Source organism: Diadema setosum, chromosome 7 (genome assembly GCF_964275005.1).
Source record: "Diadema setosum chromosome 7, eeDiaSeto1, whole genome shotgun sequence".
Taxonomy (NCBI): domain Eukaryota; kingdom Metazoa; phylum Echinodermata; class Echinoidea; order Diadematoida; family Diadematidae; genus Diadema; species Diadema setosum.
The window spans coordinates 16,880,823-16,902,610 of record NC_092691.1 but is presented as its reverse complement, the minus strand read 5'-3'; the positions used below and the strand labels follow the sequence as shown (position 1 = coordinate 16,902,610).

Below are 21,788 nucleotides of genomic sequence, written 5' to 3'. Positions count from 1 at the left end.
AATGGCATAAAATCATAACAACAATTAGGTCTTCATTAAAAAAAAGCGAGCAAATATTTTGATCTTGCATCCATGTAAAGAAATCATAGACCCACTATAACAAAATATGCTCGGGCAGCTGCGGATTGATTCTTATTTAGTGTAATGGTCATCGTGCAGTCTTGATAGCTTTGTGCTTTCAGAGAGTATTAACGCAATCAAGCGTAGTTAGAAAGTGGAGAGGTATTCCACAAACTGTCTACCTTTGCAGAACATAATTTCCATCCTATATATACCACTGTCTCTTTGTGCCCTCGATGAGCTTCACCGTATAAATATTATTTTATCGTCATAATTATTCGTATAATATGACACAATGTAACGTTATGTTAAGGATATGCCTGTTAGGCACTACTGAAAAGGAGCTGTGTACATTTACCCATTCTTGTTTGACCTGAAAGCAACAACTAGCAAGATCAGCAAAAAATGTGCTTTGGAAAATGTTGAATTGTCCTCCTTGCTCATCGAAGGTGTCGCCCTCATAATTCGTAATGGAAACAATTGTGTGACGTAATTACATCATGGAGCTACCAAAAAGTAGCTCCATGATTACATGTAGACCGAGACCGAAGTAATTGTGATGATATATAATTTTTTTCCTTTTACGACAAGGACAAACCCTGGGAAGAATTTCGTAGACAAGAACCTGTAACGAAAAGAACCACTGACGCATTTTTCTGAGAAAGAAGTTACTAATGTTTTGCACGCTGTTAATCAGTTTGTTTTATTTGTGGGCGTTGTCACATTAGCGGGCTCGACAACCTAACTCTGTCGTCAGTCAGCCAGCGCCTTTCACTCTGCAAGGCCTTTGGATAGACCAGGGAGGTGCCGGATAGACCAACCATGATAACCGTTATGACTGACAACTGCCAAACATAGAAACTGTACAAAGAGAGGATGCAATTACAAATTCCTTTTACTAGAAAACAGGCATTGATCACAATATGTCATGTTGTTTACGATGGTCAGGCCCTACCAAAAAAAAAAAAAAAAAATGATTGGAAACAAAATTATATACATTACTTATTACGAAATACGATTGATCTATGTGCATAATGATTATATATAAAATGCAAAATGGTGCATCAGTATATTGCACAATAGCCTACACCTATCATTTCTCTTGTTTGTTCTACTAATATTAGTGTATTTTTTGTTTTCTTGGTGTTTGTCTTTATAGTGAGGTTTTCAAGAAAAAAGCAGAGAGATAACAGATAAAAAGAGAGGGAATAATAGAAAGAGGGGAGAGAGGGAGAGAGAGAGAGAGAACGGGAGAGAAGTCGATTTGTTTTGCCAACGTTTGGATTAGATGTTTGTGACCCTTGTACTACCTTCGCGGTTAAACCGTATAGCCACTGTGGTTAACAGGCGAGAGTCACGTGAAACTAATGAGATGAATTCCCCTCTAACCAATCAGACAAGTCAGAACCACAAGTCACCGATTTTGCTGACGATATAGGCGTGTCTTGTGTGCGCAGTAGTCGTAGAGCGCCCATGTGAGGTCAGCCCATGCTGATACCAAGTGGCCGTGGAATACAATGCGGCAAGGCGGGCTGCACCTTCAAAAGTTGGAATAATATTTGGCGGCGGGTTATTATTACCACCTAGCATGGCTATCTCGTTATACGATTTCCCCAACATAATACCATTTGTTTGTGCTTCCCCGTGACCGATGTTCCCGGAAAACAAGTCTTTCGCCTCACCCATCCATCTTAATATCTCTACTACATGAAACGCTGTGGCGATGCCTCTGCTGGAATCCTAGATCACTGAATGTCAGGAATTTTCAATCTAGAAGATAATTTGTTTTTACGAGGCCCCATTTTACCATAAACACACAGTTCTCTCCCTTCTAGTTTTGCCTTCATTTTCTACAGCGCGATGATTTAAGGCTGACGAAAGCAGTCTGGAATTGGCGTTGACACATCCCTCCCTTTCCAGTCACTAAACGCGACTCTTGCACCAATAAATACCCGGCACGGACGGCTGACGATCGCGCTGACGTTGGCCATTTGCATAAGGCTTGGAAATTCGAATATTAGTTGTTAGCCAAGCAGCTTGTGGTGGGCGTAAATATTCCCTCAACCAACCATGAGAAATGTGTTTATCTAGCACGCCAGTCTGTCTAGCTCACAAAATCGCGATGATAAATAAAGTGAGTGGCCAAAACATGAATAAAATAACGCGGCTCTTATCTGAGAAAGTAATGCAATTACTTTGAATATAAATGGCCTTTCTATAGGTGCGTAATAATGAAGAGAGAAGGAGAAAAATCAATGGCATAGAGCAGTACAAGCAGCGCAGCGATAACTTTTCCCTCTCATTTCAAGCGAGATCTCTCCGCTAATATTTGATTGACTTGTTTTCACGGCAAACCCTCGCGGGTACACACACCATCTCGGCCGGATACATGTACACTGTATCGCCTGTGTTTATTTTTAATAAATAAGGGCGAGTTTTTTCGCTCACGTAAGTGCAATCTTATCGTTCGAACCCCCGTTGCGACTACCCCCAGGGTAACTTGATAATTTTCCTTGCTTTGTTGTTGGGTAGCTAATCCCTATGGAATAGTGTACAGGCGCGTCTGCACCGCTGCAGCCAGACTGCCAGGCCATATCAGCGTGAAATGCAATCGCTTTCTATGCCCGCATTCCGCGGATAAGTGGTAGGTGAGGCTTTCAGCAATTTGTCAACCGAACCTTAGTCAGGCGTGATCGCTGTGTCACTCACAGGGGCGTGGCTATTTTGAAGCAACCGCATGATTGGTCAACTGATCCACAACTGCGACATAAATTAGCAGCACGTGAATTCCACCGTTCCTACTGGTCACGTTCGATCGCCGTCGGTGATACAGCCAATCAATTACTTTCCTTTTATGGAATATATCACTTGTTTCTTTGTCGTCCGCGTCCCGCGTGGAAAATAACTTATTGTGTGGTATCTATTTTGCTGCCTATCTGCTCAATATTATTCCAGAATCTTAGGGTGGATACGGGACTACTAGGCACAACTAAATTTAACGTGTATTTACAATTGCATTCCGTGCCATAGTATCAAAATTGGAAACTGTATGGGCTATACCGGTCTATGTTTGGCAGCTATCGTGATCTGTTTTTCATACACTAACACTGATTGGATCATCCTCGCTGAACTGTAACTACAAGTGTATACTCTCGTTGACTCCGTCGAATATTCGCCTACTCACGTAACGCGGTCATATTCTACACCACCACCACACACACACACATGCAGTATGTGTTCTCTATCCACCCATTGGAACTAGTGTTGGAATACGTCACCCCGGGATCGAGGCACCTCTTGAGGGTAACTTTTACCGGAATACCGTCTTCTTTACTGGATCTGTAGGTTGGAAATACCCATCAGATATGTATCCTCAGAGCAGACATGCTGTAAGTATATGTACGCATACAATATATGATACTGCAGAGTGAAGCATAGCTGCTTCCGTACCGTTATGGACTGCAGCAGGTTCCTTAGTCCCATCTGTAGATAAAGATGGGTGCATACGATAATGTGTGGGGGTATGGGGATATACGCTGTTGACAAAAGTGTTGTGTACGTTAATGACTCCCTCTTTCTCTAGTATCCACAATAACCATTTAGTGCGTAGCTTGAGTAAGATTATCTCAACCGACATTAAAGGATATAAACGTTGTTTTCCCACTTTTTTGTGGTTGAAGCCACTGCATTGTTTAGGTCATAGGGAAAACGGAGGGTCTAACTTGTTCCTATGCAATGGCCAATGCCCATGGCCATGTCTACGTCTATAAAATGCAGTGGGTTGTTACTATATACTGGCATCTGCTTAGCTTGCTGCTACTGCCTGCTATGCTGCTGCATCTGTATGCTGCTTCATGTTGGTTCCTCACATTCGGTGGCTGTGGGCATCTCAACAGGGGACCACACATCCTAATGTAGCTGTACCTTGTAACACGAGCAGGTGCTCATTTACAAGTCCATCAATAGCCATACTCGACTCAAATTTGCAGATGATTGGAATTATGGCACCCGCACGTCACCAAGGTTCGACCTCCCATGCCAAGGTTCGACCGTGCACAGAAGCACATAGAGGTTTCTGCATGTAGCAGATGGTCAAATTTTGGATGGCATTGTGGCCGGATCATGGGCACTGCTTACATGTTATTTTGTTGTTTACTCAATTTGCTTTGAGAACTTTTAAAAGAATCCAATAGGAATAGTCGATCTACAAAATATTGTGAGAACTATACATGTATGACTATTAAAGGCACAATACAATAAAATTCAGATCTAGAGTCGAGATTCCATGCATTGTTGCCAATCTCATCCCATCCCATTCCAGTAACCAGGCAGGCAGAACTGGTGCCCTGTGCCCATTCACCATCTCACTTCCTGTGCATTGGTTATAGGTGGGACTGAGGCCCATGTGGTCGCATTCATAGAACTGTATGTACAATATACATGTAGTCTTTTGAGTGTGATCTTTGCTTGAATTATAACTACCGGTATTCATTTCATTCTTGCTGCCAATAATTCTGTTGCACTTTTGTCTCTTCTATGCAAACTGGATGGAAGTACAACGTTTTGAATAAATTTGTAAGACTATTTCTCTTCTGGGAGTGAAAGACAAATGTGTGTTTACATACAATGTATACATCACATAGATACAATGTACAAGTTTTGAGGGAAGAGCGGGATATTATACATTATCATCTATATAGGACGCTTTAGCGGCGCATTAAAAACGCGTATTATAGTCCGCTCAATTTTACCGTTCAATATCAGAGCATATTGAACGAAACGCATAGGCCAACGTATTATTCCCCATAGGCTACCGTTGTTACTTGCCGTTCAAGATCATACCATATTCAATTCTGCCTCGTTTATTGTGCGAGCGCTTGCTGAATGCGCAAAGCTTGATACTAGTGCGCATCGTTTTGTTACAATTCACAAGCACGCAAGCATCTTGCTAATTGTTTGTTTCATGTACGCAGTTTTAGGGGCTTCCCCTTTTCAGCGCTGGGATAGACTGCTGAGTCAACTTCAAAGACGAGTAGAAGCCGGGTAATTTTGTGCAGTTTACAAATGCTTGCTCTACTTGATTGTATAGATGATAATAATTATACTGGATGGCCTTGATTCATGGAATACCAGGGAATATCGCACTCGTTAGGGCCAATATTGCACTCATCTTCGATTCGTGCAATATTGGCCCTAACTCGTGCAATATTCCCTGGTATCCCATTCATAGCCATCCAATATAATATAATTATTGTATACTTTATATATTTAGGGATTCCTATCCAAGGACAAAAGTTGAGAAAATGTTTTCTTGTGGAAATGCATATATTCATGGTGAATTATATATGTATGAAATTATTGTCCTAGAAAACACTTTGCAAACAGCATTGAAGTACTGACTACATGCATCATGAGCAATATATATATATATATATATTCTTAACATTAATACATCATAGGATTCCATTCTAGATAGCACAAAGAGTGGCATAAATAATTACATGGTATACATAGTATATGTTGCCTGATTTAGTATCATTCTGATCAAAGGATGTGAATTTCCATACAGGTGTTGTTTCTTTACTTGGTTGAAATAAGCTGTACACTTGTATATCCCCATTTCACGGTTTCACGGTATCACGGTTGAAAAGCTCCATCCGGAACATCACTCAACGTTGATAGCGGTCTGTGAGGGAATGGTATCTAATCGAGCTGTGCGCTCTTTAGCTTTTGTTTAAATATCATTGAATCCATGATGGAAATTAATGAGTGGGGAAGCCCATACAAGGGCATATAAATTGTACAGTATTTCAAGACTTATTACAAGACTTGTATATATGGGTAACAGAAGTGCTAATTAATAGCCAAGTAAAAATGATGACCCTTGACTTTTAGGATGGGCAGTGCATGATGAGTTAAAATCCAAGAATGTAGCCAGCAGAGTTGTGAATAATTAGAGAGTACAGGGTGCTATATAACCCTTTTTCTCTCTCTCTCTCTCTTTTTTTTTACCACTTGACCTGTCGGGCAAGCCAAGCAGATTTTTAAATTGTTGCAGAACACTTCCCCCAAACATGAAAAGTTATGAATGGATTTGAATGAAACTTGCAGGAAAAGTTGATAATGACGTAAGGAACAGATGATTCAATTTTGGTAGTGATCCAGGAATTGTATGGGATTTTTGAAGGATTTTTTTTTTTTTTCTTTCGCAGATAGGGTCAGTGAACTTTGGAGTTAATGCTGCACGTATTGAGGTTTTCAAAAGCACTGATATTGCTATTCTAGAATATTTTAACCAAAACTTGTCATTATCAATACGAAGTACAGTATACCTGACAATGTTAGTAATAGCTGTGATGAATTGCTACAAATGCTTGGCAATAAATCTTTATCTGAGAAAGCAGTCAAAATCAATCTTAAGGCATACATTGTACCTATATGCCAATTAACCTGTACCAGAAAGATATCAAATTTTACATTATATGGCCAGAGGCATTTCAAGCTTCACTGCCACATGTAGTTCTGTATCTATTGTAAGGTTGTATGAGCTACAGTATTAGATTAGCGGAACTGTGCAATGAGAAGTACACAACTCTGTCACCACAGTGTGACCTCCAAATGTTTGAGAGATTGTTTCTCATCACTACTATCGCCAGCCTTCCAGAGAAGGTTTCCTGCTTTGCTCTGATGCATGTTTTTTCACTGTGATGACTGAATCGTTCCACAAGGGTAGTTTGACGGTGCAAATTATTGAGCGGCAAGCCAAGCTCCATATGTGTGATCTTAGTGCATAGACAGTCAAAATAAAACATTAGCCCATTTTACACTTGTGTTTCTTAACCCCGTACTTTCTCTGACCTAGGACTATCGTTAGTCCCGTACCAATTTTTTCAGCTTTTTACACTCGCCAGTAAATTTCGTACTAAGCTCTTGGTCCTTCGCTAAGGAGAAAACTGACCTTTTTACACTCGTATTTCTTGGTCCTGTACCACATGAATACGGTATTCGTTATACGCTGTGCACTGTACAAGTACACGCACGCACCGGCAGCACTTGAGTACCTCTTTTCTGAGTGGTCAGTGCGGGTCGGACTTCGTCTCCGTCGCTTAGCCCAGGATTATTTTTTCGTTCTGTTTACACTCGCTTGCTTGGCACCGCAATTGCGGTGCTAACCCTGCTATTTTGCAGGGCCAGATAGTACGGGATTATCGGTGGGGCTAGCCCACTTTGGCAAAAACAAGTGTAAACAGAAAGTGGGCTAAGGAAAGTCTGGTACCAACGGTGGGGCTAAGGCCCCCCCTTAGCCCCACTGTTGGTACGGGACTAAGCAAAAATTTGCAAGTGTAAAAAGCCCTATGGAGTACAATTTCTCTCTGTCTCTATCTCTCTCTTTTTCTCTTTTTTTTGTCTTTGTTTTTTGCATTAGGCCCAATTTGATTGAATGCTTGCTCCAGTATAAAAAATTGCTAAACAAACCCTTATAAACAATACTGTCAATTAAAAAGTAAAGAGCATTGTACATACAGCGTTGTAATACCTCCCCCCCCTTTTTTTTATACTCCAGGCTTAGTAACTGCTTGGTTTTAAAGGGGAAATCCAGTCCAAATATAAGTTAGTCTGATCAGAAAGAATAAAATATTGTGACTTCAACAGTATAATTTTGTTCGAAATCGGGTGAAAAATAAGGAAGTTGTGACATTTTGAAGTTTTGCTTATTTTTCAGGAAACAGTTCTTGAACAGTCATATGCAAATGGCAAAGTGAGCATGTCATACCCTCACAACTTGCCAGAGCGTATGTACATACAATGTAAAATTTTGAAATTTCCAGTTTTTCATTCAAACGCAATTATGCCCGAGGCTCAAATCCTGATATATCTAACTGATAACTACATGTACTCTGAAGTTATTTAACCAGGAATAACATCATGTTTCAGACTTCAATGACAGAAACACTGAATTTTCGTCATTTTTTGTACACGATCAGTGGAAAATTTTGACGGTATGACATGGTCAGCTCACACATTTGCATATATGGGTCAATCCACGTCAAATCATCCAATTTTCAGAAAAGTTGTCACCCGACCCCCACCGATTTTCTTTAAAATCGCACCAAATGTTCCCCGAAGTGTCTGACGGAAAATCCCAAAATATTTTGCCCCAAGGTCAATTGGTTGCTAAGATACAGCCTCACATAGCAACCAATGCGCATTCCAAAATATTAGTTAAAAGAAAATTATGCATTTTTGATTGATTGTGGTAGCATGGATATTTATGCAAAAGTGTTCATTATCTGAAAATTGAGAGAACTTTATAGTCTTTGCAAGAAAAACTGACTGTGACGCGAAATTGACTTTTCGTTAACGTGCACGAGGTCATCGAAAATGGTGTTAAATGTTAATTTCGAAAATTTTAATGCATATTTAGAGGCTAATATCTTCCACATTTCATCACCTTAGGTTCCAAAATATTATGCTGTTGAAGGCTTTGACTTGCTCAGTAATTCTGAAAAAAAATCAGCGGATTCGTGCCCACAGTTTTTACGGAGAGCGCCCTCAAAGTTGACAAAAATGAAAAATGTGCCAAATTCAAGGTCACGGATCACCCTTCGTCCCACCTAGGAATGGCATCAATATTTGTGTACTGATAGACATTTACCTATATCATCTTGGGTTACCAAAGAAATTTTGCTACCAAAATGTTCAATGGTAAATTTACCCCACTGAAAATGGTCGTAAACGGCCAAATTCCCATGAAATATCACATATGGTTTAGAGGACATTTCAAATGTCCATGCTTTCAAGATGAAAAGCCCTAGCCCTGTGATATTTCCTGTAGGGGTAGTCTGTTATACATATTTTAGTAATATATACCACAAAACACTTTTATTTCATAATAATGACCTTGAAATTCAACCCAAAATTTGATAAAAACAATTAGTCGCTCTATTTTCCTCATTGCACTGCATGTAATATGTGTTTTGAAAGACTTTTCACAGAGCAATATTTCAAGAATTATGAAAGCTGACAGCCTACCATATTAAGGTTCTAAACTATTTGTGCTCTTCTTTCAGATTTAGTATCAATTTGATCATGCATGTTATACCCTTGACCTTGAAGTGCTTCTAAAAATAGCTGTAAATTTGTTAACTACAAATTACACACACACGAGGTGTTTTATGGCATAACATACTAGTGATTCTTTCACAAACACAAAAGTTTTTATGGTGTAAATGTTATATACCGGAATAAATCTATAGGTTCTTGCAAGATATGTTACAATTAATTACTTTGTTCTGACAATGACCCTGAATTTATGACCTTCAAAATCAGGAGAAATGCCTATTCCTGCCCATAAAGACCTGTATTTAAGTACATAATAATAGTTGATATTATGGACATTGCGCCCAACACATAAGATTCTTATTCTAGCCTGTGAAACGCACATTAAAAGCACTGAGAGTCTTCTTTATGGGGGGATTTGTTCTGTAACTTATGACAACTTCCAAAATCATTTCCATTCTTATGTATTTTCTTGTTTTTGGAAAATTTGTTATGTATTTCTTTGTTTTTTATTTTCTACAGCATTTGTGGTTTTTTTTTATTGGAAATTGTCATAGCCCACTTTATCTACCATAATTTGAATAGAATTAATCAATCAAAGTGATAGGTAGTAAAAATGGTCAAGTTTTTTTGAGTTTCACCACAAAGCACTGTTTTCCATAGGAAATGCACACAAAATCACAAAATATTACTGTCCCCTTTTGTGATTGAAATTGAGGGTCATTGTCAGAACAAAGTAGTTTATTGTAACATACTTGCAAGCACGTATAGATTAATTCCAGTATACAACATTTACACTATAAAAAGCTTTTGTGTTTGTGAAAGAATCACAAGTATATCATGCCATAAAAATACCTGTCATGTGTGTAATTTGTAGTTAACAAATTTACAGCTATTTTTAGAAGCACTTCAGGGTCAAGGGTATAACATTCATGATCAAATTGATACTAAATCTGAAAGAAGAGCACAAATAGTTTAGAACCTTAATATGGTAGGCTGTCAGCTTTCATAATTCTTGAAATATTGCTCTGTGAAAAGTCTTTCAAAACACATTATTAAATGCAGTGCAATGAGGAAAATGGAGCAACTAATTGTTTTTATCAAATTTTGGGTTAAATTTCAAGGTCATTATTATGTAATAAAAGTGTTTTGTGGTATATATTACTAAAATATGTGTAACAGACTACCCCTACAGCAAATATCACAGGGGTAGAGCTTTTCATCTTGAAAGCATGGACATTTGAAATGTCCTCTAAACCCAATATGTGATATTTCATGGGAATTTGGCCGTTTACGACCATTTTCAGTGGGGTAAATATACCATTGAACATTTCGGTAGCAAAATTTCTTTGGTAACCCAAGATAATATAGGTAAATGTCTATCAATACACAAATATTGATGCCATTCCTAGGTGGGACGAAGGGTGATCCGTGACCTTGAATTTGGCACATTTTTCATTTTTGTCAACTTTGAGGGCGCTCTCCGTAAAAACTGTGGGCACGAATCCGCTGATTTTTTTCAGAATTACTGAGCAAGTCAAAGCCTTCAACAGCATAATATCTTAGAACCTAAGGTGATGAAATGTGGAAGATATTAGCCTCTAAATATGCATTAAAATTTTCGAAATTAACATTTAATACCATTTTCGGTGACCTCGTGCACGTTAACGAAAAGTCAATTTCGCATCACAGTCAATTTTTCTTGCAAAGACTATAAAGTTCTCTCAATTTCTAGATAATGAACACTTTTGCATAAATATCCATGCTACCACAATCAATCAAAAATGCATAATTTTCTTTTAACTAATATTTTGGAATGCGCATTGGTTGCTATGTGAGGCTGTATCTTAGCAACCAATTGACCTTGGGGCAAAATATTTTGGGATTTTCCGTCAGACACTTCGGGGAACATTTGGTGCGATTTTAAAGAAAATCGGAGGGGGTCGGGTGACAAGCACTGGATGATTTGACATGGATTGACCCATATATATTCATATCCACTGTACAAGAACTGTTACGCAGAGATTAGCAAAAACTAGCAAAATTTCATAACTTCCTTATTTTTCATCAGATTTCAGTCAACTTTTTACCGTTGAATTCATAAGATTTTACTCTTTTTTATCAGACTGACTTATTTTTGGACTGGATTTCTCCTTTAGTTGTAAGTGGGATGCCACACCATGTTTGAGAGGACTTTAATGAATGGAATAAAATCAAACAAAGAGAATGGTAGAAGTTCCATCAAGATTGCACCATGAAGCAAATATAGTATTTGAGAATTTCATACATGTCCTGTATGTACTTTGCCTGTTTTTACCTCATAGATCTCAAGGTGATGATGTCACTGCCTTACAATTCTTCTACCAGTTGTCACAAATGTACACACAAGTAGTTATGTACATGTATCAAGGCTGTATGCATGGTTGTTTAATGTGTATGTACACAGGGTGACCAGATTAATGGAGAACATTCTATATGATATAGATATAGTACATACAGGCTGACCAGATCAGTGGAGAATTTTCTATGTGGTATACAATGTACATGTAGCTACAGTACATGTATGCATGTGACAGGAAATACATTATAGCTCACTCAATCTAGAATGATTTAACCCATTCCAGAAAATTCTAGGAAGTGCTGGCTGAGTGAGGCACTGCCCTTGTAACCCAATGTGATTGGTAGTTAATTTTGGCAATGATGTTATGCACATATTAGGTAGTGAGTCATCCAGGATTCCTGGAATTTGGACTTGCTAGTATGTTCAGGTATGTAGCCCCAGGTTGGAGAAAATTACAGAATGTACTAGAAAGGGGTGAATGGATAGTATATAAGCAGGAGAAATTCTGAGGTAGGCAGAGTACCCAACACCTCTGCTCTGAGAGTTACGTCACTTCTGGCTCTGAAGCGACTTGTTATAGTCAGTCCTGTGTTACCTGCTGACCTGCTATACAAACTGTGTTTGTGGAGATAAGGCCTGGGAGACATTTTGCCTGCAGAGGATTAATTTGCCTACGTTGGAGATAGACTCCATATTTTAGTGTCAACGGACATTATTACGGCAAAGCTGGGACGGGCTGGATTCCTTGCTGGACATTATAAAGTGAATCATCATTCAACGCATCAACTGGACGTGGTCGTCATAACGTTTGGATTTTGCACATTTCGCCGTGGCCATTATCGTGGATTTTACCCCCGGATCTATAACGTGGATTATTGCAATCAGTGCCTCTGGATTTACATTGGAGGAATCATTCATCAGTGCATCAAGGACCATTAATTTGTGCATCGAACATCGTATCTGGACACTGTCAAAGGATTGCTTGCTTTTAAATTTGGCTGTACTACGTGTAAGTAATTCCACTACCGATTTATAATTGTTTCTATTGATCATTATTGTACTGATGTGAGAACTGATTATGAGTCTGTACCCACAATATCACTGTTAATAAACCGCCTGAACATTAGTTGATTGTTTTTTTTGTGCGATCATTCTCAGAGTGATTTTGGTCGTAACAAAATTGGGGGCTTGTGTCCGAGAAGTGAATGTAAAGCCAAAACTTAGAATTTGGAACGTTCCGGAATCCAGAATATTGGTACAGACAAAATACCAGTGAGTTGATTGTTCAAGTGTACATTGTGTGTAATACATTGTGACAATGTCAATCAGTACAATGGATGTTCAGGCATTTGTTCAGAGGACAGATTTGTCCCTCAAAGATTTGCAAAGGTTGCGCAAATGTGATTTGACTGCAATTGCACAGCATTTAAATGTTGATGTTCCACAAGGTGTAAGAAAGGCAGAGATTCTTGACTTAGTAGCTGGTCACATGGAGCTAAAAGAAGAAACACAAATTTCAGATCAAACTCAAATGTCTGATCAAACACGGCTTGAGCTTGCTAAAATGGAAATGGAGAAAGAGAAGATGAGATTAGAAAGAGAGAGGGAAAGAGAACAAAGAGAAATGGAAATGAAGGAAAGGGAAAGGGCTCTGGAAATGAAGAAACTTGAAATTGAAGAGAAGAAATTTGAGAGGGAAATGGAGCAACAACTGAAATTGCGTGAGATGGAATTGACTCATGCGCAAACTGTTGGAAATCGTGACAGGGCTCCCCCTGAATTTGATTTGGCTAAGAACATTCGATTGGTGCCAAAGTTTGAAGAAAACAGAGTTGATGCATATTTTGTGTCATTTGAGAAGGTGGCTAACAGTTTGAACTGGCCACAGGAATTTTGGCCCTTGCTCCTTCAAAGTGTGTTTGTCGGCAAAGCTGCCGATGTGTACTCATCTCTCTCTGAAGAGCAATCACGTGACTATGCTACAGTCAAGAAGGCAGTGTTGAATGCTTATGAGTTGGTGCCAGAGGCGTACAGACACAAGTTCAGAAATTCGTACCGCAAACCAGGCCAGACACATGTTGAGTTTGCTCGTGAAAAAGAAATGATGTTCGATAGGTGGTATAGATCCCTGAAAGTGGATCAGGATTTTGATAACCTACGTGAGGTTGTTCTTTTGGAAGAATTCAAAAAGAGTGTTGCTTTCAGTGTGAGGTCGCATTTGGATGATCACAAAGTGACAAGTCTGCATAAAGCAGCCTTGATGGCTGATGAGTATGAGCTGACCCACAGAAATGACAACAGACCACCTTTCAGGAATTTCTCTGGAAATAAGAGAGACAAAAATCAGTCGAGCAATCCAAAGAATGCTGGTTCTGAAAAAGGCACGAGTTCTGAAACTTCATCGGCACCAAAGCCTCAATCTGACAAAGGGTCCAGTACAAGTGCAAATGTCATCAAATGTTTTCACTGTAACAAGACAGGGCATGTAAAGTCACAGTGTTGGAAGTTGCAAAACAAAGCAAAGAAGGACATGGGATTTGTCATGTCAAAAAGTGTCCTACCCGAAAATAGTGTCCCTTTCAGTGAAACACAGGCCATTGAAAGTCAATCTCCCAAATTCAAAGATAGGCTGAAGCAGGTGGATGAGAGCTATCGTAGCTTTTTGTTTGATGGTGAGGTGACCCCATGTACTTCTGGTGAGGCAGGTAAACCAGTAGTCATCCTGCGGGATACGGGGGCCTCTCAGTCGTTGATGGTGGATGGTGGTATGACTTTTCCACCAGATAGTGCAGTTAATGCAAAAGTCTTGATTCAGACTGTTGATGGCAGTTATATGTCAGTACCACTGTATAGAGTGGATTTGAAGTGTGACCTAGTTTCTGGTCCTGTCACTGTTGGAGTTGTTCCTGAGTTGCCCATGGCAGGCATTGACTTTTTGTTGGGGAATGACTTGGCTGGGGACAAGGTGGTTGCGTCTCCAGTTGTTTCGGATAAACCAGTGGTGGTTGCTGAAACTGAGCAGTTGCAGGAGGAGTTTCCTGGGATTTTCCCAGATTGTGTTGTGACTAGGTCTCAGGCTCGTAGAGCTGTTCAAGATGACGCGGATTCTGTTGATGTGGAGGAGAATTCCGGTGTTTGGTTGGCAGAAACCTTTTTCAAGGATTTGAATGATGGGGTTGCTGTATTAGGCTCCGAGGCTAACAGTGATGGGCTGTTTAGCAAGTCTTCCTTGGTTGAAGCACAGCAGGCAGACTCTGAATTGAAAGGCTTGTCTCAGACGGCGTGTTCTGAGGCTGAGGCTGAAAAGGTCCCTGAGTGCTATTATGTCAAAGATGGCATTTTGATGAGGAAGTGGAGACCTCCCCATAGGCCAGCTGATGAGGATTGGACGGTGGTCCGTCAAGTTGTTGTCCCTCCCTGTTACCGCGGTGAGATCTTGAGGATTGCTCACGAGTTACCAGTTGGCGGCCATTTAGGCGTCAGAAAGACAAAGGATCGGATCATGAGGCATTTCTATTGGCCAGGGTTGAATGTGGATGTGGCTGAGTTTTGCAAGACTTGTCACACATGTCAGGTGGCTGGTAAACCACAGCATTCAGTGAAGCCGGCGCCATTGATTCCGATACCTGCGTTTGAAGAACCATTCAGTCGGGTTCTAGTTGACTGTGTTGGACCTTTGCCTAGGACTAGGTCGGGTCATAAGTACCTCTTGACAATCATGGATATGTCTACACGGTTTCCAGAGGCTATCCCATTGCGAAATATCACTGCCAAGACTGTGGTAGATGCTCTAGTGCAGTTTTTCACTAGGTATGGGTTGCCCAAGGAAGTGCAGTCTGACCAAGGGTCAAATTTCATGTCAGGCATATTTCAAGAGGTGATGTATCGTTTGGGTGTGAAGCAGCTGAAGTCGTCAGCTTATCATCCCCAATCCCAAGGTGCGTTGGAGCGCTACCACCAGACCCTAAAGACAATGATTAGGGCATTTTGTGAGGAGTATCCGGAGGATTGGGATAAGGGCATCCCTTTCCTGCTGTTCGCAACGAGGGACTCCCCAAATGAGTCGACGGGTTTCAGCCCATTTGAGTTGGTGTACGGTCATGAAGTTAGGGGCCCACTGAAGCTCATCAAAGAGAAATTCATGACTGAGGATGATGAGGTCCACCTACTTGACTATGTGTCAAAGTTTCGTGAAAGGCTTTCAAAGGCTTGTGAGGTAGCTAGGGAACACTTGAAAGTGTCACAAGACTCAATGAAGAGAAAGGCAGACAAAAATGCCAAAGCCCGAACCTTCAAACCAGGTGACAAAGTTCTTGTACTGCTGCCCATACAAGGTGAACCACTGAAAGCCAAGTTCAGTGGCCCATACTATGTCAAAAAGAAACTCAATGATGTGAACTATGTGATCAGTACGCCAGACAGACGAAAAGATCAGAGGGTGTGTCATGTAAACATGCTGAAAGAGTACTATGAGAGAAAGGCTAGTCAGCCTGTAGGCGTAGCTCAGGTGGTAGAAGATGAAGTAGATGAAGAGGGAGAAGCTCAAGATGAGAAAGGAAGTGAGCCCTCTAGTGCCAGGTTGTCTAACTCAGAGATGTTAGGGAAAGTAGATGAGGCACTGAACTACCTACCTGAAAATCAGAAGAAAGATGTGACTAGTCTGTTACATGAGTACAAAGAATTGTGTAAAGACAAACCAGGCTGCACCCCTCTGGCTGTACATGATGTTGATGTAGGAGATGCTGACCCTATCAAGCAAAACCCTTATAGACTAAACCCGAGCAAACTGCAAAAAGTACGGGAAGAGGTTCAGTACATGTTAGACAATGACATAATAGAACCGAGTAAAAGCAGTTGGAGCTCCCCAATCGTCATGGTGCCCAAACCGGATGGGTCTCAAAGATTCTGTATAGATTACCGAAAGGTAAACGCCGCGACGAAAACAGATTCTTTCCCCATTCCCAGACTTGAAGACTGCATTGACAGGGTCGGAAATTCTGCATATGTCAGTAAAATAGACCTTCTAAAGGGATACTGGCAAGTGCCCTTGACCGACAAAGCCAGGGAGATTTCTGCCTTTGCTACACCAGATGGCTTGTTCCAATGCAAAGTAATGCCATTTGGCATGAAAAATGCTCCGGCCACCTTCCAACGGCTAACAAACCAAATCATTGCCGGACTTGACAACTGTGTAGTATACATTGATGACATCCTAGTGTATAGTGACACGTGGGAAGAACACATTACACACTTGCGGCAACTCTTTGATCGACTCAAGGAAGCCGGATTGGTGATTAATCTGGCAAAAAGTGAATTTGCAAAGGCCAAAGTGGTGTATCTCGGGCATGTAGTCGGTCAGGGACAAGTATTGCCAAGAGAAGCCAAGGTAGAAGCTATACTAGGCTTTCCCATCCCCCAATCCAAGAAGGAGTTGCTCAGATTCCTGGGCATGGCTGGTTTCTACAGGAAATTTGTGCCAAATTTCAGCACTGTAGTCACCCCCCTAACAAACCTGCTGAAGGGTAAGGCAAAGTACACCTGGACTGATGAGTGTCAAAGGGCCTTCGAGAAACTAAAAGCAGTCCTTGCTAATGAGCCTGTTCTGGCAGCTCCTGACTTCCAAAAGCCATTCAAAGTGGCAATCGATGCTAGTGATGTAGGAGTGGGAGCGGTTTTGCTCCAAGAAGATGAAGAAGGCACTGAACGACCGGTTAGCTACTTTTCCAAAAAGTTGAACGCATACCAAAAGAAATACTCAACTATCGAGAAGGAGGCTCTCAGTCTCATCCTTGCCCTCCAGCAATATGAAGTGTACTTGACAAATAGCAAAGGGGAGATCACGGTCTATACTGACCACAACCCCTTGGTCTTTTTAGACCGGTTCAAAATGAAGAACAATAGACTGTTCAGATGGAGCATGATGACGCAGCCATATGCTCTCAAAATCAAACATGTGGCAGGCAAAAATAATGTCATTGCTGACGCTTTGTCAAGAGTGTAACATGAAGAGAGTATCAAAGGTGAAAAGTTTTCACCGCATATCACTTACAGTGTACATTGTATGTGTTTAGCATATCCATTAATGTATGCAAAACAGTTTGACATGATTGTATAAGCTCCGAGAATCCAAGCAATATCAATGTAACTGGTATCCATGAAAAGAGAACATGGAATCAATGCAGCTTTTCAAAAGGCATGTGATAGTATGTGATTATGGTTGTTTGAGTTGGATTTTACCTCACATTCGTTGTAAATAACAATAAGAAATTGTGAAGGTAAAAGAAACCCTTGCTACAGCAAGGCTTTCTTTTTCCCATGGGGGATGGTGTCACAAATGTACACACAAGTAGTTATGTACATGTATCAAGGCTGTATGCATGGTTGTTTAATGTGTATGTACACAGGGTGACCAGATTAATGGAGAACATTCTATATGATATAGATATAGTACATACAGGCTGACCAGATCAGTGGAGAATTTTCTATGTGGTATACAATGTACATGTAGCTACAGTACATGTATGCATGTGACAGGAAATACATTATAGCTCACTCAATCTAGAATGATTTAACCCATTCCAGAAAATTCTAGGAAGTGCTGGCTGAGTGAGGCACTGCCCTTGTAACCCAATGTGATTGGTAGTTAATTTTGGCAATGATGTTATGCACATATTAGGTAGTGAGTCATCCAGGATTCCTGGAATTTGGACTTGCTAGTATGTTCAGGTATGTAGCCCCAGGTTGGAGAAAATTACAGAATGTACTAGAAAGGGGTGAATGGATAGTATATAAGCAGGAGAAATTCTGAGGTAGGCAGAGTACCCAACACCTCTGCTCTGAGAGTTACGTCACTTCTGGCTCTGAAGCGACTTGTTATAGTCAGTCCTGTGTTACCTGCTGACCTGCTATACAAACTGTGTTTGTGGAGATAAGGCCTGGGAGACATTTTGCCTGCAGAGGATTAATTTGCCTACGTTGGAGATAGACTCCATATTTTAGTGTCAACGGACATTATTACGGCAAAGCTGGGACGGGCTGGATTCCTTGCTGGACATTATAAAGTGAATCATCATTCAACGCATCAACTGGACGTGGTCGTCATAACGTTTGGATTTTGCACATTTCGCCGTGGCCATTATCGTGGATTTTACCCCCGGATCTATAACGTGGATTATTGCAATCAGTGCCTCTGGATTTACATTGGAGGAATCATTCATCAGTGCATCAAGGACCATTAATTTGTGCATCGAACATCGTATCTGGACACTGTCAAAGGATTGCTTGCTTTTAAATTTGGCTGTACTACGTGTAAGTAATTCCACTACCGATTTATAATTGTTTCTATTGATCATTATTGTACTGATGTGAGAACTGATTATGAGTCTGTACCCACAATATCACTGTTAATAAACCGCCTGAACATTAGTTGATTGTTTTTTTTGTGCGATCATTCTCAGAGTGATTTTGGTCGTAACACAGTTTGTTAAAAAAAAGTACAGAATCATGAATGTTTGTCGTTCATTCAAATGTACTTTGGCAAAAGCAAACGCTCATCAAAAAATCACTGTTGCTAATTAATGTATAGTGATGCCTTGTTTTTGGCTCAGATTATATCATTGCCTGAGAACCAGAAGGGCGTTATTGCAATATTTTTGAGGTATTGAGTTATTGGTATCAAATTGTAGAGCTCAATTTCCTCCAGATGTATTTCGGTGTCCATTTTAAATTATTTTCATCATCAGTAAAATGTTCAGATCAAAACCTCAAGGGCACTATTTTACCCAGTATTTGGATTACTGATTGGAACATTGCTTATAAATCTACCCACTTTTAATTACGTAAACTTTTGGTTGCATGAAAATTGATTGTTTAATTTTCATTTATGCTCAAATCATAGAACATGATAGCACCCTTCTGGTGGAACTCAGCTGATGAAATGTAATTGTGTTCAATTTATTTCACATACAAAAATGATTTATGTTCATGCATGTTTTGAGAAATGTGGAGGTGATGGCATTATCACCTCATGTAAGTTGCAAATATTTGTACATGTTTGTGACCATCATCCCTTGAGCTATTTTGTGCTACCATTTGTACTTAAAAGTCTAACTTTCTCAGTATTTTGTCGAATTTGATGAAATCTCTGCATAGTGTTTGTCTCATATCTATTTAGTTTATTATTCTCATAGATCTTGAAATAGACTGGTACAGCTGTATTTTTACAGACTCATTTTGATTTTTTTTGAGTGGCTTCTACATTGTAATTATTCAATGCTTATTGGTATACTCTTGAGTGTGACTTGAGACAATACCCTGTTCTCAGTTTGGAAGACACAGTGAAATGTTATTGTGGGCATCATAGCAAGGCATGATTGCAGAAGTGTAATCTGGCATGACCATTTGTTAAAGGCTGTTACTGAAGCAAAGATAGTAAATGGAAATCAAGTAGACAGTATTCAAAATTGAAACAGAGCAAAGATATCACAAAGCAGAATTGAAAGATATTTTGCTAATATCATATTCTTCACAGTATTCAGGTGGAAAACAGATTACAAACCTTCTGTGCAGTCAACAGATTGTTATTTATAGATGCTTGCAAATATGTTGTTGGGAGTCATCTTTCTTGGAAATTTATTTCTTTTTTTATGTTTCCTTAAACTGCATAACACACTGTTTCTATAACATCAGCACTCATCCAGTGTAATCATTTCATCTGGACAACAATATTCAAATGTTGTACTGTACATGTACACTGTATTTTATTCAAGTCATGCAGAAGTGGGTTTCGACAGAAGTAAAAGAGACATGAAAGAAACATGAATTTAGATGTGTGCCTGTATATTGTACATTTCAAACCTGTGGCCTCAAAGATTGCATGTCAACTTCCAGAAATATGTAAATGCAACTAGTGAGTTGTGTTGCTGGTGCTGCATTAGAAATGGATTGTTAATACATTATGTACACATGTCTGCAATGCCTCATGCATTGATACCCAGTGATAGTGTACATTGTACAGATTTTGTTCATGTACACTGTATGCTATGCTTGCATATGAGTGATTTTAGTATTTTTACGGAAATAACTCTTTGCTGCTGTTGTTGCATGTACTTCCATGATTAATTTGTTAAATCATGAACATCAGAACAGTTGTGTACTAAGCTTGAATTACAGTTACTGTTTTCCATACAAGTGTACAATTGTATAACTGCTAAAATTACTGTATTGTACTCTGCATGTAGAGGTTTAAGAGGATTGTGAGCATTCAGAGTTATACCTCGTTGTTTTTCTTCATCTCATGTTGTCCTTTTTTTGTTTTAATGCCCCTTTCCCACAGACCCCTCATCAACCAGGGCAGCCATTTAAATTCACCATTCCCGAGTCATGTGACCGAATCAAGGAGGAGTTTAGCTTTCTACAGGCACAATATCACACGTAAGTTGATGGACAGAAGAATTTAGGTCTGTTTACACAGTTTAAAACAAGATCGTTTCTTTTCCTGACACATTTCCCAGATCTTTTTTTTCTTTTTTTTTTAAGCCTCTTTGGCCCGAATTCACGAAGGTGGTACAAATGAAACCATGGTTTAAACCATGGACAAAAACCATTGAGCGCCAAGTGTCGCATGGAATATTTCGTTTAAAAAATCAGTCATTTCGTCAATGAAATGATTATTTTGTAACGAAATGACAACATTTTGTAACTAAATGAACATTACGTCCACACCACGAAATGATAATTTTGTTAACGAAACGGTTATGTTGTCAATGAAATGACCAATTTCGTAATGAAATATTCCGTGCGACACTTGGCGCTCCATGGTTTTTGTCCATGGTTTAAACCATGGTTTCATTTGTACCACCTTCGTGAATTCGGGCCTTTGAGTATGATACCCAGCATTAGGATCTTTGTTTGGTCAGATTATCTTTGTTCTCATCTCCTGTAACTCTGCCTCACTCTCACTCTGTTTCATGATGGAATCATTGACCAAGAATCTGTAGTCAATTGATACTTCCATCCCATTTTCCTTTAACATCTGACCCAGGTTTGTACATGACATGTATTAAAGTTGGGAATGGAAAAACAAGATGACACAGTGTGTGTGTGTATGTGTGTGTTTGTGTTTACAACCATACACAATATTCTACAAGTAAAAACAAAAAACAAAAAAAGCACAAAAAACCTTAAACAATCCAACAAAAGAAATATCAAATGCTGAAATTAACATTGTATGTGAGAGGAATTTAGAAGGTTGTATTATACACAGTTAATTCTAGAGGTTTTATAAACATGTAAATGTGTATAGCCCCCATACAGAAATTGAAGAGAT

At 39.7% G+C, this 21,788-nt stretch overlaps 1 protein-coding gene across 2 annotated transcripts in view; it reads left to right on the top strand.

Annotated features, from left to right (window-relative positions):
• Window positions 1–2,826: 2,826 nt before the first annotated feature.
• LOC140230920 (transducin-like enhancer protein 4) overlaps window positions 2,827–21,788 on the top strand; it is a 90,348-nt gene continuing 71,386 nt past the window's right edge. Inside the window, exons 1-2 of one of the 2 annotated variants that reach the window (XM_072311059.1) lie at window positions 2,827–3,449; window positions 20,796–20,893. In XM_072311059.1, coding sequence (XP_072167160.1) covers window positions 3,426–3,449; window positions 20,796–20,893 — 122 coding nt within the window. In that variant the 5' untranslated portion in view covers window positions 2,827–3,425. The remainder of the gene's footprint in view (window positions 3,450–20,795; window positions 20,894–21,788) is intronic. The other variant, XM_072311060.1, reaches the window with a different exon arrangement.